The sequence below is a fragment of the Neopsephotus bourkii genome, unplaced genomic scaffold, assembly GCF_033783945.1.
Source record: "Neopsephotus bourkii isolate Nb327-2 ecotype Australia unplaced genomic scaffold, CSIRO-AGI_Nbou_v1 NB_936, whole genome shotgun sequence".
NCBI classification, from domain to species: Eukaryota; Metazoa; Chordata; class Aves; order Psittaciformes; family Psittacidae; genus Neopsephotus; species Neopsephotus bourkii.
This window is the reverse complement of record NW_026901430.1, coordinates 2,748,371-2,763,670: the sequence shown is the minus strand read 5'-3', so window position 1 is coordinate 2,763,670 and position 15,300 is coordinate 2,748,371. Positions and strand designations below refer to the sequence as shown.

At 38.5% G+C, this 15,300-nt stretch overlaps 1 protein-coding gene across 5 annotated transcripts in view; it reads left to right on the top strand.

The window, feature by feature from the left end:
* Positions 1-15,300, top strand: part of TENM1 (teneurin transmembrane protein 1) — a 363,157-nt gene that overhangs the window by 228,133 nt on the left and 119,724 nt on the right. For 4 of the 5 annotated variants that reach the window (XM_061358101.1, XM_061358102.1, XM_061358104.1 and 1 more), the window contains 5 exons: positions 2,988-3,140; positions 8,281-8,480; positions 9,889-10,099; positions 13,145-13,246; positions 14,269-14,463. In XM_061358101.1, coding sequence (XP_061214085.1) covers positions 2,988-3,140; positions 8,281-8,480; positions 9,889-10,099; positions 13,145-13,246; positions 14,269-14,463 — 861 coding nt within the window. The remainder of the gene's footprint in view (positions 1-2,987; positions 3,141-8,280; positions 8,481-9,888; positions 10,100-13,144; positions 13,247-14,268; positions 14,464-15,300) is intronic. The other variant, XM_061358103.1, reaches the window with a different exon arrangement.

The following is a 15,300-nucleotide window of genomic DNA, read 5'->3' as shown; positions in this document are numbered from 1 at the left end:
ACAGAAATCCACTAGAAAAATCAAAGAGAGAATGACTCAAAAGAGAAGTTCTTTTGAGCTTTTTAATGAAATTCAGTACGTGCCTACTGACTTCTAAAGAGATTTGAGAGAGAGAGATTTGAAATTTTTGTTTAATCTTATTTGGGGAAATATCTGTATATTTCAAACTATGTACAGATGTTGTAGGAAACACAAGCTTTGTAAGAATTATGTATACCCTAGGTAAAAGAAAAATACCACAGAAAATGAAGAGGCAAGCAAAGGCTCTGTGTCTGCTACATAAACATTTATTATTCCCTGTAGTTAACTTCTGAAAAAGGTATCTCTAAGAATTAATGGCTTTACTGTTGTATGTGGTGTGTTTATTACCAGAGTGATACCTGAATCTAAAGGTAATTTCTCAAGAGCTATAGTTAATGTGATGAAAGTTGGGTTGATTTTAAGATGGCAAGATGACCAAGTTTCTGCAGTGATAGAAGTAATTCAGTTTAATTCAAGTAGACATTATTTTTATAGCAATGTGCTTTGTTGTTCGAACACTTGATCTTGCACTTTGTTTAACATTAAGTGGCCTACCAGTGTCCTGTGTCATCTCCCACAGACTAACGGTTGAGGGTTGGCAGAGACCAGCATCTCTACAATGCAGCTGGTGTTTCACAGGGTGAAAACTGACTGTCAAACATATATAGTTTTGCCAGCTTGCCAAGTTTGGCATGAAGTATAAAAACAACAGGTCTCCCCTAGCCCAAAGGAAGACAAATTGTTTGAATTGGTGAGCATGGATGACTAGGTGCACCATGAGTGTGATCTGAAAAAAACCTATAGTAAGGAAAAAGATGTGTCACATATTTAGTTCTTGCTCTGTGACATACCCTCTGCAGCATGTACAAATGCTGACTTAAGAAATAATAGCAACAGTGAAAATAGCTTAAGAAGAAAGCACCTAGATTACATTTGTGATTTAATAACCACTAAAAGGTTATTGATGTGTGCAGTTATGCTTTGCTTCTAGTGTTGATATTTCAAGTGCTGATATAATTATTTGCATTATATAAATGAAAGTTGTATTCATTAGTTATCAGTCCCATTGAACTTTGTTCCTTTTTGCTGTTATTAACTCTTTAAATAATAGTAATGTCCAGAGGCTTAAGTCAGGAGCAAAAGCCACCTGCCCTAGAGGTGTCAAGGCATGTTGATTATTGTTGTACCTTCTGTACATAGATGTAATCTGTCTTGCATTAATAAGTTCTAAAGTCAGAACATAGGTCTGTGCAATGTGACTGCAAGACTCTTTTCAAATCATTAGCCTAGTCTCTTGGCTATTTCAAGTCCATAGAATATGAAGCAATCCAGACAAGTCTCTGGCTTGAGATCTCACCACTAACACTAGAGTAAGCTTTTAATATCTCTTCTGGGGAGTATGAATTTTACTGTCCAGTAGTGTCTCCAGAGCCCAGATCTGACGATGAGGCAGTGGTTTGAGAATTCAGTAAATTTGGCTCTCTTGTCCTGTAGTAAATATACAAAAAACAAGCATGTCACAAATACTGTCACCTCACCAGTTATGTAGAAGAGTTCTCATTTGGTCGGTTTGGATCATGTGTCTGAGGCTGGGTGATCCAGGATTGCACAGATCTGGTATTAATGATTTGTAGGTTAGCAGCTTCACATTCCTGTGGTAGTTTTGGCAAACCTTTGCCAGGAGCCCACATTAAGGCATGTGGTTTTGCTTTTAATTTAACTTTTCAGCATGCAAGAGAGGCTTGTGAGCAAACACATAGAAAATGGATAATATGCTGGATTTCCTGGTTTTATTCAAATCTTTTTTTTCCTTAAAGTAAATGTGAAAGAAAACAGTGCACTTTCTAAATGCAAGACCCATTCTAGATCACACTTACTTCTCCTGAGAGTCTCTGTGGTTCCTACACGATTCAGAAAGAGCAAATATATTGCCTTTTAGGCTCCCACTGTGGGCAGATCCTACTCAGTGCAAATGGCTGCATGTGGCTAAAGAGCCTGCTTAGGTTTTGCTCTTTATGTGACAATTGCAGCTCCCCTGTGGGAGCCATCCTCCATCGATATTTTAGTGGGTCATCAGTTACTCCCTGCTGAGTTACTTCCATGCTAAAGTAACCTCTTCTTTGGAAGAATTCGCCCTCCGCATAAGACCTAGGTAATTGTCTAAAATGACTACAGTACTATCATATTATACTCAAAATAAGATCCCCTGTTGCTGTCTTTCTCCTACCGTCTGAGGCACCGTAGTGCCTCAGATCAGAAACAACAGAAAGGAAAGCAGAAATAGTGACTGGCTGTGAAGGCAAAGTGGAGTAGGCAGCCTCCGTGTATGGAAATCAGGATAGTTTATAACTTCATATTTGATTTCTGAGTGTGTACATAAATAACAACTATATTTCTGTTAATGTGTGTTGTACACTAATTGCATATATTTTAGATCTGGAGCCAGTTTTTCATCTGCAGTGTAACTCTAGAGTAGATCTATGGAATCCGTGTTTTTACCAACGTTTAACCTAAATGGAAAAGTTTGGGAATGCAGTGGGCACAGTTTCACTTAGAACTGGTTGGAAAAACGGGAAGTTTTACCTGGTGTCAGTGTTCTAATCGACAAACTCTGAGCTCTTTGACAATTGAAATCTGAGGGACATTGATGTAGCATTAGAATCTGACACAGAATATTGAATTCATTCAACTGTTATCCTTTTAATTGCAAGTATTTCCATTAATTGCTATAGAAATTCATCACCCTGACCTGGCTGAACTCCAAAAGAAAGTGTGGAAACTAATTAAGCGCTGAGTTTTAAGGTAAAATAGTAAATTGCTCATTAGACCCCTTGAAATTCTGATTTATTACCAACAAAATGAAGTAATACTTGACTTTACAGAAACTGGGTCATAGCATTCCTTCTTAGTCTGACTGAAGATGCTGTAGCCTAGGCATCAATTAATTGGTCTTCATTTTTTTGCAGCAGTACACTTGTTTGGTTTAACCTGGCAACTACAGCCTGTTGAAGGGCAGCTGTATGAAAATGGAGTTAGTAAAGGAAATAAAGGAACAGAATCCATGGACACTACTTACTCACCAATTGGAGGAAAAGTTTCTGATAAAACAGAAAAAAAAGGTACGTGTGAATGAGAAGACAGATTACAAACATCTAAATATTACTACTGTTCAGATTCTGTATTTGTTAGTTCAAAAGCATTTTGAGTTCAGGTTTTATCTTCTCTGGTAGAGTTTTAAAACAGGTATGAAAAGCCTATAACCAGCTTGGTTCCTTTAGCAGAACTCTCACTGAAATTAGCAACCAACCCAAGCCATTAAGGAGGTAATGTTCAATAGCAAAATAATCATCCTTCTTTTCTGAGAGGAATTAGAGCATTTGGCTTCTGTCATAAGACAATGGAGGTCTCTTTGCCTAGTTCCCATTTGTGCAGAGGGCTTGATGCTGTGCCTGTCATGCTAACCAAAGTCAATCTTAGGCAGAGTGAAACCCTTTGTACTGACAAGTCAGAAGATGCAGAAGGGGAGAAACCTTAATGCTTTTAAAGGCATCTAGTTCTTGAAGGCATAAGCTAAAATACAGCAACCTGTCACATCCTGGCTGAAGTAGTCATAGTGAATCAGCTCACGGGAATCTACTGAGGTCTCACAGAATGCCTGAGCCAGTCTGGCAGCTCCGTGCTGTCTGAGGAACAGTTTTGGTCTGCCCCCATGCTATCCCTGTGTGGCTCCTGGCATCCCCCTTCCCACAGCAGGGATTGTCTCATGCACAACCAAGACACTTTAGTTCACTGTGGCAGCAGAAAATGGCTTCATTAAAAAGTCTTCTGCTGTGGAAGTGATTGAACCAGCTCTTTTGAAGGAACAGAGGAGTACTAGAGCTGATGCAAGGAAGGAGTAGTCTGTGTAGCCAGGAATGTGAAACAAGGACTGTCTTTGAGATGCACAATTCCTTTTTCTCAAGTCCTCTCATTTGACGCTGTTGGATCACCTACTCCAGTATTAGTTACAAGCTCTAGCCCGTGCTTCCCATTGATCACCACAGTGATGCTTTCTGACTGTGAGAAGCAAGTGGCCCTCCCATTTCTTTTTATGATACTCAGAAAAAGTGGATAAATCAGGTTAGATCAGAGAAAAGTGAATGGGAGTAGAATAAGAGCCCTAGTGTTTCCAGTTGTTAGGAGGAAGGTAAAATTGTACTGAGTGCTCTGCAATGATAGATTTCCAGAGCTTTCACGTTTTACAGCAGAGCAATGATCTGGTTTTGTGTATGCGAGGTAAGATCTATGCTTGTAAATATGAGACAGAGTGGGACATTGTTATATCAATCCCTCCTAAAGTAAGATTACATCTCACACCAGTAGTCTTACAAATCGATGTGGCACAAATGGATAGAGATCATATTAGATAAATGAGCAATAGAAATATATGAAGGAGATGATGTTGTTACCTATTATTTTGCCTCTTAGAATGTATTGGTGGTGAATTACAGTAAATGTTTTATACACTTTTGTATTTTTGTCCTGGTGCACCATGGAAAATGTCTCAAATAGTTCTCTCAACTGCATTAAATCATTTTGTCAGTACATTACAGATTTAATAAAAGCTCTTCCAAAGCATTTGGCTTCCAAACGAGGATGTGCAGGCAAAACATCAAAAGTCTTAAAAACTAGATGCCTGAAAACAGGGGAAAGGATGCGTGTGTCAATAGAGAATCAATGTTGCAGGTAAAAACCCAACAAACCCCAGGCAGTAGCAGTATCTTTGTGTAGCCAGCCGATTCTCCCACAGTGGGTTGTGGTAGCAGATGCAGTAGCAGGGACAGTTCACTGAGAGCTTATCCAGCAGTTTCAGACGTCAGTCATGAATATAGCTGTTCTGCTGTCCCACTTGTCCCCTTTCATCTTTTGGGGGTAACCTGGAACCCAGTGTGTCTGCTAATAAGGAATATACACTTGGAAAAACACAAGAAAAGTCATGTGGACTCAGTACCAGGCATTAGTACATGTGTAGTCTGGCTGTGGATAATTTTTGCTGGCTTTATTTCTTTCCATCACTTTTTATATATATCAGTAATTTTATTCCCAGAGCTTGTAACGAATTCTCCATGCAGATGTGGTGGGAAGGACGATTTGTAAACAGGCAACTCTTTTCACTACAGAAGGATACCATGGAAAGTTGATAAATTGTAAATTTGAAGCCTCTGATGGGATTTCACAGGGATAAATAACTACTGTCAGATATTGTGACCTCCCATTTCCCCAACTCAATAGAGCAGCACAGAATGTTTTCCTAGACTTTGAAAGCATATATTTTAACTAATCCTTTAATTAAAATCAAGTTTACAAACCAGCAAGTCAGATTTCTTTAAGAACTGACTTTATAACATGCTGACCCACGGCTATGAGTTAACATTTTAATATGTAGTAATGTGATTAAAAACTCAGACATCCAATTGATGCTGGTATTTACCAGGGGAGTACAAGGAGATTGATTGTTTCAGGATCAGTAATAATCAGTGGATGGGTACTTTCTTGTGAAGATAATTGGCACCACGCTGCTCAGAGTTTTACTTTCTTGAAGCCAAGAGAAATCTGTGATTAGGAATTTATCTTCTGATTTAGACTTCCAAGGAAAGTGTGCTTAGAAAGCATAGGGAAGAATTAATATTAGTTGGTGAGCCTGGGACCTGTACAAGAAATTGAATATAGATAATTAAATTTTATTTTTCATAAGGAAGATGTTGTTATGAGAAAAATGTTTTTAGAACAAGACTTTTTCAAGGAAGAGCAAGGAAGTACATGAGGATAGGCTCTGAATACTGTTATCTTCAGATGCCTTTTTTGTACAGCCAAATACCTGCTTGGTTCTATAAGGCACAGAATCAGAGCTAAATTCTTTTTCTATAAAGATGGCACAGTGGCTCAATGGCTATGAAAACGTGCGCTTCAGACTTGGGTCTTACAGTAGTCCTTCCATGCCATGTGGTTGTCTGAAAGAAAATACTGTTTGACATATAAGTTGCAGATAAGCTGTAACTGCATATTTTCAGTAGGTGGTAGGTAATATATGTATTTTCATGTTGCCATTGTGAACAGCAGCATGCACTTCTTTCGTGTGTAATGAGATAAAAGTAAATCTAAGTGCATCTGTTTTTTTTTAAAGCTTACCTAAGATTATTGCTAAAATGTAGGAATTTTCAGCCAAACGTGGAAAAATTGAGAGGTGTTTTTTTGAGCCTAGCAATGCTAATGTAGTATTCCATATAATTTGATAACATCAACTAGTGAAAATCCTTCCTGACTAAAGACAAAATGCTTTTTATTTTCAAGCAAGGAACAGGCCTCTCACTTCAACAAACTGAGCAGCAGTTAGTGCATTTTAAAGGACTTGAACACCGACCAATAATGCCATTAACTTCAAAAATGATACTGTATCCTTGACTTTTTACTTAGTGCTGTACCCTCTTGTAATTGAATCACATTAATTACCATGTGTCAATATCACCAAAAAGTTCCTTAGTGTTTTACTTAACCCAGGGTAATTGCTTGCGAAGAATCATTAAGATTTAATATCTCTAGAGTACTGGAAATAGGGGAAAAGGCTTTTAAATTTACATCAGCCAAGTAGGATCATGTATGGGGTGCGGTGAAAAGGGACCCACTTCTGTTGCCCGACATAGGAAGATTAATTCTCTTTTCAATAATCAGCATTAAATATTTTTTCTATGAAGCTGATTGGACAGAAGTAGTCACCTTGAACATCATTAAAGCAGCAATTTTGGAATATTTTAACTCATGAAGTGACAGATATATTTTTAGAGTATTAGATTGCAAGTTCTGTGCTCTAAAAATAGATGCTTTATGTGATAAGGTGTTAAAAGTCAGCTCCTAGTTCTTGCTGTAGCTTTGGTGACACAAAGCAGCTGTAAAGCTGGAAGATCCAGTACCCTGAGAATTGCTCCTGCCCTGTAAATTAAATCTCTATTCATTAAGAATGCTAAGTACTTCCTACGCTAGTTAAAGCCTATGGAAGATCCCACTGAGGATCTTTGTTATTAATACATTCAGGAAAAACCTGGCCCTAGCTTTGCTACTGCTGTTCTCATTTCCAGTGTCAATTTATAGAATATCCTGTACATTATGTTGCATTAGATACTTACATGCATTATTGTAAAAGGTGAGGCTCCAGTCACTTAGATTGCTGCTCTATATCCTTCACTGTGATACCGGAATGAAATGAAATGTAAATGGATATGGCTGCTGAATTCAATCATCTTCTCTTAGCTCTTCCTCCAATGCAGCATACTACCCCGCTTTTTTTCTAGTTGAGAGAAAGCATGGAAATGCAAGTTACAGTTTTGCAAAACTGACAATGGAATTAGCTCAGAGGTTAGCAGGATGGGACCTGTGATTTGCAGCATGTCACAATGCTGATCACAGGACAGGCATTAAAATACACAAAGATGGTAATACAAGCCGGTAATACAAGCCAGCAAAACGAGCCAGCTCCAATTTAGTTTGGCAAAGTCTTTTTGATGCATTCCATTTCCCTTTCTATCTCAGCTCTCATATCCATGTGTGAACTTACATACTGTAGATGTCTGCAAATTTATTGTTAGTCATGAAATTATGCCAGTTTTCTCTTTAGCTTGCCTGTCCCTGTCCTCATGCCCCTGTTACACTTTCCTGCAGACAGACCAAGCCAAAACAGATGTTCCTTATTTCTGCAGGACTAGATTATCACTACCATTATAAAATCATTAGGAATGGTGATTAATAGAAATCTAGGCTTTGGACATGGGCTCTGACCTACCAGGTTTGATGGATTTTCTGTCCTTATTGGGATCCATTTGTGTAGCTTATACAATGCCCTTTCAGCAGGAGCCTGAAATAAGTGCCAGAGGAAGAGCTCCCGCTGCCTTCTCTCCCTGCACTCTCAGTTGAATGGGTTATGTTTGCATAGCTGATAGGTAAAGACTGTGCTTTACGCAGCAGCACTTCTACCTTTTTGTATTCATTAAAGTGTTCCAAGATTTCCAGAGCAAAAATGCTCTGTGGTGCCTGTTGTCATAAATATTGCATGCAAGTTTATTTGTATTTTTCAGCTTGTTGAATAAAAAGTACAGTGAAATGCCCTCTGTTTAGGGTTTGGTTTTAATATATTCTGATATATCTAAGGCACATTTATGCCTTGTAACCTATTTCCTTCACCCACCATGAATATACAACTGATTGTTTTGTTTGTTTCTGGAAAATTAGTGTTTCAGAAGGGACGGGCCATAGACACAGGAGAAGTTGAGATTGGAGCACAAGTTATGCAGACGATCCCCCCTGGCTTATTCTGGCGCTTTCAGATTACTATACATCACCCTATGTACCTGAAATTTAACATTTCACTGGCGAAGGATTCTCTGCTGGGAATTTATGGCAGAAGAAACATTCCCCCTACTCACACTCAGGTAATTACAAATAATACTAATCCTGTCATGCTTGCATTTTCAAACAGCAGTGGATGTGAATGTTCGGAATACACTTTCAAAGTAGGTAAGGAGGACAGGACTGACTGTGTAACTAGGGGAGATCTTAGAGCAGCTTCCAGTACTAAAAGGGCCACAAGAAATTTGGAGAGGGACTTTTTGCAAAGGTATGTAAGGACAGGACAAGGCTTTAAGCTGACAGAGGGGAGAATTAATTTAGACATTAGGAAGAAATTATTCACTATGAGGGTGCTGAGGCGCTGGCACAGGGTGCCCAGAGAAGCTGTGGCTGCCCCATCCCTGGCAGTGTTCAAGGCCAGGTTGGATGGGGCTTGAAGCAGCCTGCTGTAGTGGAAGGTGTCCCTACCCATGGCAGGGGGTTGGAACTGGATGATCTCAGAGGTCTCTTTTTACTGCTAGGGTTATTGCAGAAGAAAACCTAGCTAAGAACTAAGAATACGTGATATAGCTGGTCACATTCAAATGTAATGGGGTTTGGGTTTGGGGTTTTTTTTAGTCCTAAGGTATTTGTCATATGAAGATGCCATTTCCATGGATAATAGGTTTTTTAGCTTTTTATAGCATGATCACACTCCATAAAGTGTAACCCGTGGAATCACTGAAAGATTGTCATGCTTAGAATGGACTTCTGGAGATCATCTAGTCTAACCTCAGAATGTATTTACTAGAATTTTGATCTTTAAAATAAGCTCTTTTGTCATTGACTTTAATTGAAGCTGGGTCTTCACTTGAGCTGAAGTTGAACTTCCCTGGAAATCAGAATTCCTAGAAAAAAATGTAAAGAAATGTATACATTTCCTGAATTGGGATTCAAAGAAAAGTTTACATCTCTGATGCTTTGAGGTTAATTGGTCTTAAAGTTGTCAGCATTAACTTGGTTAGGTATTAAGAACTTCCAGATATCTATTTGCATTAATAACTTAAATAGAAATAAAAATACATTCAGGGTTTGATATGCAGTATTGGTATTAAGGGACAAACATTTTAAAATCTGATATAGAACAGTAGGTTCTTTAATCTGTTCTTTGCATTTGAGATGAATCCCTGAATAACACAGGCACTACAGTCTGGACATTTTTGCATTATTTGCATTTAAGGGATTTAGTATGTAGTCCAGCAAGTCTGAATTTCCCCTGCCATAGCAAATAGCAACTTTTCATGCCAGATTTCTGATCTACCATAACACTTTTTATATGGAAACTGAAGCTAAATAGACTAGGTTATGCAACAGCTGTCCACATTGGTGAATACTTAGCCAGAGAGGCAATTTCTCTTAAGATTTCAACTGTTTATTCCTGTTTGAATGAGACATGCAGAGTAGATCATAAAAATTTTCTAGGTGGTTAATTTTTGCTCGTTATTATTTCAGTTTGATTTTGTAAAACTGATGGATGGAAAACAGTTAATTAAACAGGAGTCAAAAACCTCAGAGGAGACTCAGCAAGCTCCAAGAAATCTGATCTTAACTTCACTGCAAGAGACAGGTTTCATCGAGTATATGGATCAGGGAGCTTGGCATATGGCATTCTACAATGATGGCAAGAAAGTGGAGCAAGTATTTGTACTAACTACAGCGATTGGTAAGAAAAATCTCAATAAAACTGTTTTTCTTATTATTGCCCTGGAAAACTGTATTGGGAAAGAAATTCTTAACCTTGATTTCAGCTTCTTTTAAGTATTCTCTAAAATAGGTTTTATTTCAGCTTAATTAGCCTCAGTGGAGCAACTTCATGTTTATGCTAGTATTAGACAAAGAGTAACATTTGTGTATTAAAGATGGATGTTAGAAAATTAATTAAGTGTGAAGTTTTCATGTCTGTTAAGATTTTTATACAATAGCTTAAATGCTTGAGTAATTTCTGGTGTTATCTTGTTCAAAGTAAAAGAGATTATGTCTGCCCTCTATTTACACGGGAACCATAAGTCCTACAAAAATTACTCAGGCTTTAAGTTCTTCAGTTCTTACTTCTTCTCACTCTCTTAGTCAGAAAAACTAAGAGGCAGCTTTTGTGGATTTCGTTGTGATTGTTCGGTGGATGAGTGCTGTTGTTTTGTAGATGTTTAGTTTGGAACACGGAAGGCAGATGTCCTGGTGGCATATCAGATCCCTATTGCCTTTTTAATCCATTTAGGTGGGCAAAAGTTTGCAACTCTGAAGTGGTGTTAGTGAGCAGTGCTCACACTGGGGTTTCTCTGCAGTTCAAATTCAGGTAAAGTGTTGTATTTATGACAGCGTCAGTTTGCTGCAAGACTTTAACCACTATGCCCTTTAGTTAACCTGTTCTACCATATGTTTGGCAAGATGTCTTTACTAGTAATGGACGTGCCATCTGCTCTCTAGAACAATTGGGTACTATTTTTACTTGATGGTAAACACCTTGCAGAGCAGGACAGTATGATTCAGATAACCAAGATTTCAAAGGACTTACAGGAAAATAGAAATTGAGACAGAATTGTAATGTCTGCTTTTGGTTTAAAAGCTCATATTATCTTCATTCAGAAAAGCGAATCTTTTACAAGGAAGACAAATTACCATTATTCAATGCCATATGAGGAAATGGTATTCCAGCAATTTATGCAGCATCTTCACAGATGCACTATGAAGAGCATAAAACCTGGCCAAACTCCAGTCCAAATCAGAATCCAAATACCTGCCCCTTTATTTATTTCTACTGTAAGGCATCACTGTTTATACAGAAGGGTTTAACCAATATCTCATTGTTAAGTAGCATAGTCTCTCCAAAAAAAAAATACCAAAAAACAAAACCTCAACTCCTACTCCTTACTCCCCATACTGGGCTGGAGTTATTTGACATCTCTGGTGATGACAAAGGAATCAAACAGGACCACAGATTGAAGCACTCAGAATAGAGTGAGAGCTTGGATGCATCTCTGCTGTATGCTACTGTCAACTGTGTGAAGCAGTCATACCCTTCTCTTGCGCGTCTGTTAGATAGTATTTCAAGTTTCTCAATGTTAGTTATGTACAAAATTGATTTTGCTGACACTTTAGTTAAAGCTCTGATCAGACTTTCCCTTGAAGGGGGTAATTTGCATTCAAAATCTGGCATGCCTCTAGTAATTCCATAGATATAATAAAGGCCAGCTCAAACTGGACATCACATTGAGGGGATGTAACTTTTCAAACTGTTAATTCTTCATTTCAGGTCAATGTAGTTATCAGTTACCATGTAATTCTGGAAAGCTGAGAAGACAGGCAAGTGTACACATAGAGCAAGAGAAGAGTTGACAGTGAGCAGTAACATGTAAAACTTAGTAACGTGCAGCATATATGTAAAAAAAGCTTCTGAAAACAGACATCCATGTACTGTTGTGGATCTCTAATGGACAGATACGTATCAAATGCCTGTTCTTTGGTATAAACCGATAGCCTGAAAGGAACTTTTTTAAATGACGCGAGGAGTTTTCCAGAGGAACTAATTCTTATCACTCCAGGTGCCCATAAATAAGGTCAAAATAAGCTTATTGCAGTTATTCATATTAGTTATAGGATGTGCTTATAATCCATCTATTCACAGATTACATTTGAGTTTAAAAGTGTATCAGATTTGATTATCGTAAATATTCAAGTGATATGCCCTTTTTTGAGAAACTTTTTTCTTCCTTAATCACTTGCCATGGACAGATATTCTTCAAAAGAATCTTGGTTTTTCTTCTCCCCCAACAGTTTTTATTTTGTGGGGAAGGAGTCATGTTTGCCATCTTCCTGTGGCCAGAGATAACTTCCCCACATAATCTATTGGTGCCTGTGCCCATAAATCCCAGTTCCTGCTATTCTGTCGCAACTTGCTGCACGATGCCTACATGAGCTGCAGAGACTCGCTACTAGGGCTGGCCTGACAGTGACCTGCTCCACGTGAGAGCAGCTTAACCTTGGATTTGCTTCATATTCTTTACATAAAACCCATATAAACCACTGGATTCCTGTGGGAAATCCATGTGTAAATTAAAACCAGCTAATCCATGTACAGATACGAGCTTGTCCCCAGATGCATGAGGTTAAGTGGTTTACCATCCAAAGCTGTGTGATAAAACATGGGCAAGTTTGAGATCAGAATCGAAGATGTTTTTTTTCCTTCAAATCTAGTTCTTGGTCATTTAATGCATTGAGTTGTGTCACTGTACAAAAGACTTTTTTCCATCTGACTGTATAGATGTGGAAATCCTACCCTCCTCCAAGGATTTCAATTCACATAGTTCAAATGAACACCATAGAAGGCAATTTACTCTATAAACAGGTTTCAGGCAAATTACTTCAGCTATGAAAGAAAGTGTTTAAGGTGGACATTTTTCAGCAAATACTCTGCGTTTTGCAGTGCTTTTAATGGTGGTAAATTTTACATGAACACTTACTTTAAAAGCTTTTTGGTGTAATATAAATGATGCACTTGTTATCTCAAAGCTGTCAAGGCAAAATCTAATATTTGTAAGCTGCTTCAACAGGAATTTTGTTTTATGCTCCCTGTGAATGAAAATGGGCCTTTTACTGCTTCTGCACCTATTTGTATGCTGAGATGTGTCCTGCAGAGTGAGGTGAAGATGCCATTCATTTCAAATGCAACCAATTTGTATTTTTCTCTGTGCACAACTTTCTGAATAAACAGAAGTCCTGGATGACTGCTCTACTAATTGCAATGGGAATGGAGAATGCATCTCGGGGCACTGCCACTGTTTCCCAGGATTCCTTGGTCCTGATTGTGCAAAAGGTAATCTCGTATTAACTGACCCACAGTGCATGACAGGGATAGTGATTATGGTGTGTGACTGCTGGGCTTGCAAAGATTCAAAGTGATTAAAGGAGATTAAATTACTTTTTCCAGCCAGGTGGCAGACAGTACGAACACAAAGAAAGTTTCTTTATGCCATGCTTTGAGCTAAGATGCATCAGCCACTTCTCTCTCCCTGACTTCAGAGTTAATAGATTCCTCCATGCCTCTTTACTTCTGCTCTGTGATTATAAAATACAGTTTTTAATAAGCGTGTTAGCTTGGCATAATGTTTTCTGTTATGTAAAAGTGACAAACAGCTTCACTTTGGCGAAAACTGTGGAAGTCAAATGCTTCAATGGTCTTAACTTGTATAGGATGTAGAAAAGAAACCTGAAGCAGCTTAGTGACTGTTCTGTGTCACTGGGACAAAAAGCCCTATGCTAAAATAATTTTAAGTGAGCTTGTTTCTGTCGGTATTACCCATCGTCAGCTCCATGTGATGTCTGGAAGTTCTTGTGGTTTTCCAACATTCCCTCAAATTTAGGACTGACATTGCTCAAAAATTGATACTGGATTATAAAACTAAGCTTCCACAACACTGATTTAAGTGCAGATCTGTAATGGATAAAACTTCAGTGATGTTAAGTCTGCTTAGAAGAAAGAAGAAAAGGGAGTGACTTGATTCAGTTTACCGGGACACAATCTTACTGAAAATCATACGCAGGTGTCACTGCAAATTTTCTGCTGAGGCAAATCAAGAGGATGGAATTCTTTTTATCTTCTAGGATAGCCCATTTCAGGCCCAAATTAAGGTACACTAGTGAAGCAGACTGAGGAGATGAGGGTATCGTATTACTGCTGCACTACCTAGCTCAGAGATTTCAGCCTGTCACAGCACTTGAATCAAGGAGGATGGGGGGGATGGAGTAGAAAAGCAATTTTACAGAACAACAAATTCTGTAAATGTTCATCTACGTAAGTATGTAAATACAGTTAAAAGGTCAATCTGCCTTCTTCAGATTCCTGTCCAGTGCTGTGCAGCGGAAATGGAGAATATGAGAAAGGACACTGTGTGTGTCGAAATGGGTGGAAAGGACCTGAGTGTGATGTTCCAGAAGAACAGTGCCTTGATCCAACCTGCTTTGGCCATGGTACTTGTATCATGGGCATTTGCATCTGTGTCCCTGGATACAAAGGAGAGATTTGTGAAGAAGGTTTGTGTCATTTCCTTCTCTATACATCAGGGGATTGATTTTTGGTTTTAATCACCAAACCTGTTTTAAGGTAGGTAAGAAACTCATTTGGATGTGAGAAGCCTACTGTGAAGCTCAAAAGCACCTTTGTCAAAAAAAGTAATGTTAATAGAAAATTACTAAAGGTAAAAACATTCAGGTCCCAGTAACAGTCAGTGGAAGCTGATCACTTCCAAGATTCACATTTTTATTTTAAAAGACTAAAATTTTTTAACATTATCTAATAAAACTGTCTTATAATTGTTGCATGGGCAGTCCTCTGAAATACTTGGTTTCTGTTTCGGTCTGCAAGGACGCGACTTCTCAGATGATTTCTATTCCATTCCTCTGTTGAATCTCAGTAGCAAGAACAGAACTGGGTGGAAGTTTTTGCCTTTTAGCAAGCAGCTTGTTCTCAGTCCTCCAGAAGTATCCTGGAAAACATCCCAGCAAGCAAGGATTCCTGTTTTTTGGTGAAAGTTGTGAGACCATCTTGATTTGTTTGTCTCCACTTTTCTCAGGCTCCAGATACTTTTTCAGGAAGGGTGGCTGGCGTCCCCAGTCCTCCTTGCTGCCAGTAACCTCAGTCCCCAGGCAGACAATGTCAGAGAGCAGGTGCAGACTTTTTTACTTGGCCAAAAGCTAAGGGTAAGGCAGTCAGATCATGTAAACAAAACATGATTGGTGGTTCTCCAGAGCAATCAGAAGATCACAATCGGCTTTTCCATTTCTTCCTTCTGTTACGTCTTAGATTTTTCTGCGTGGAACGACTGACAATATAAAGCCAAAAGAGCAGCAGTTAGTTTCAGTTTACTAGAG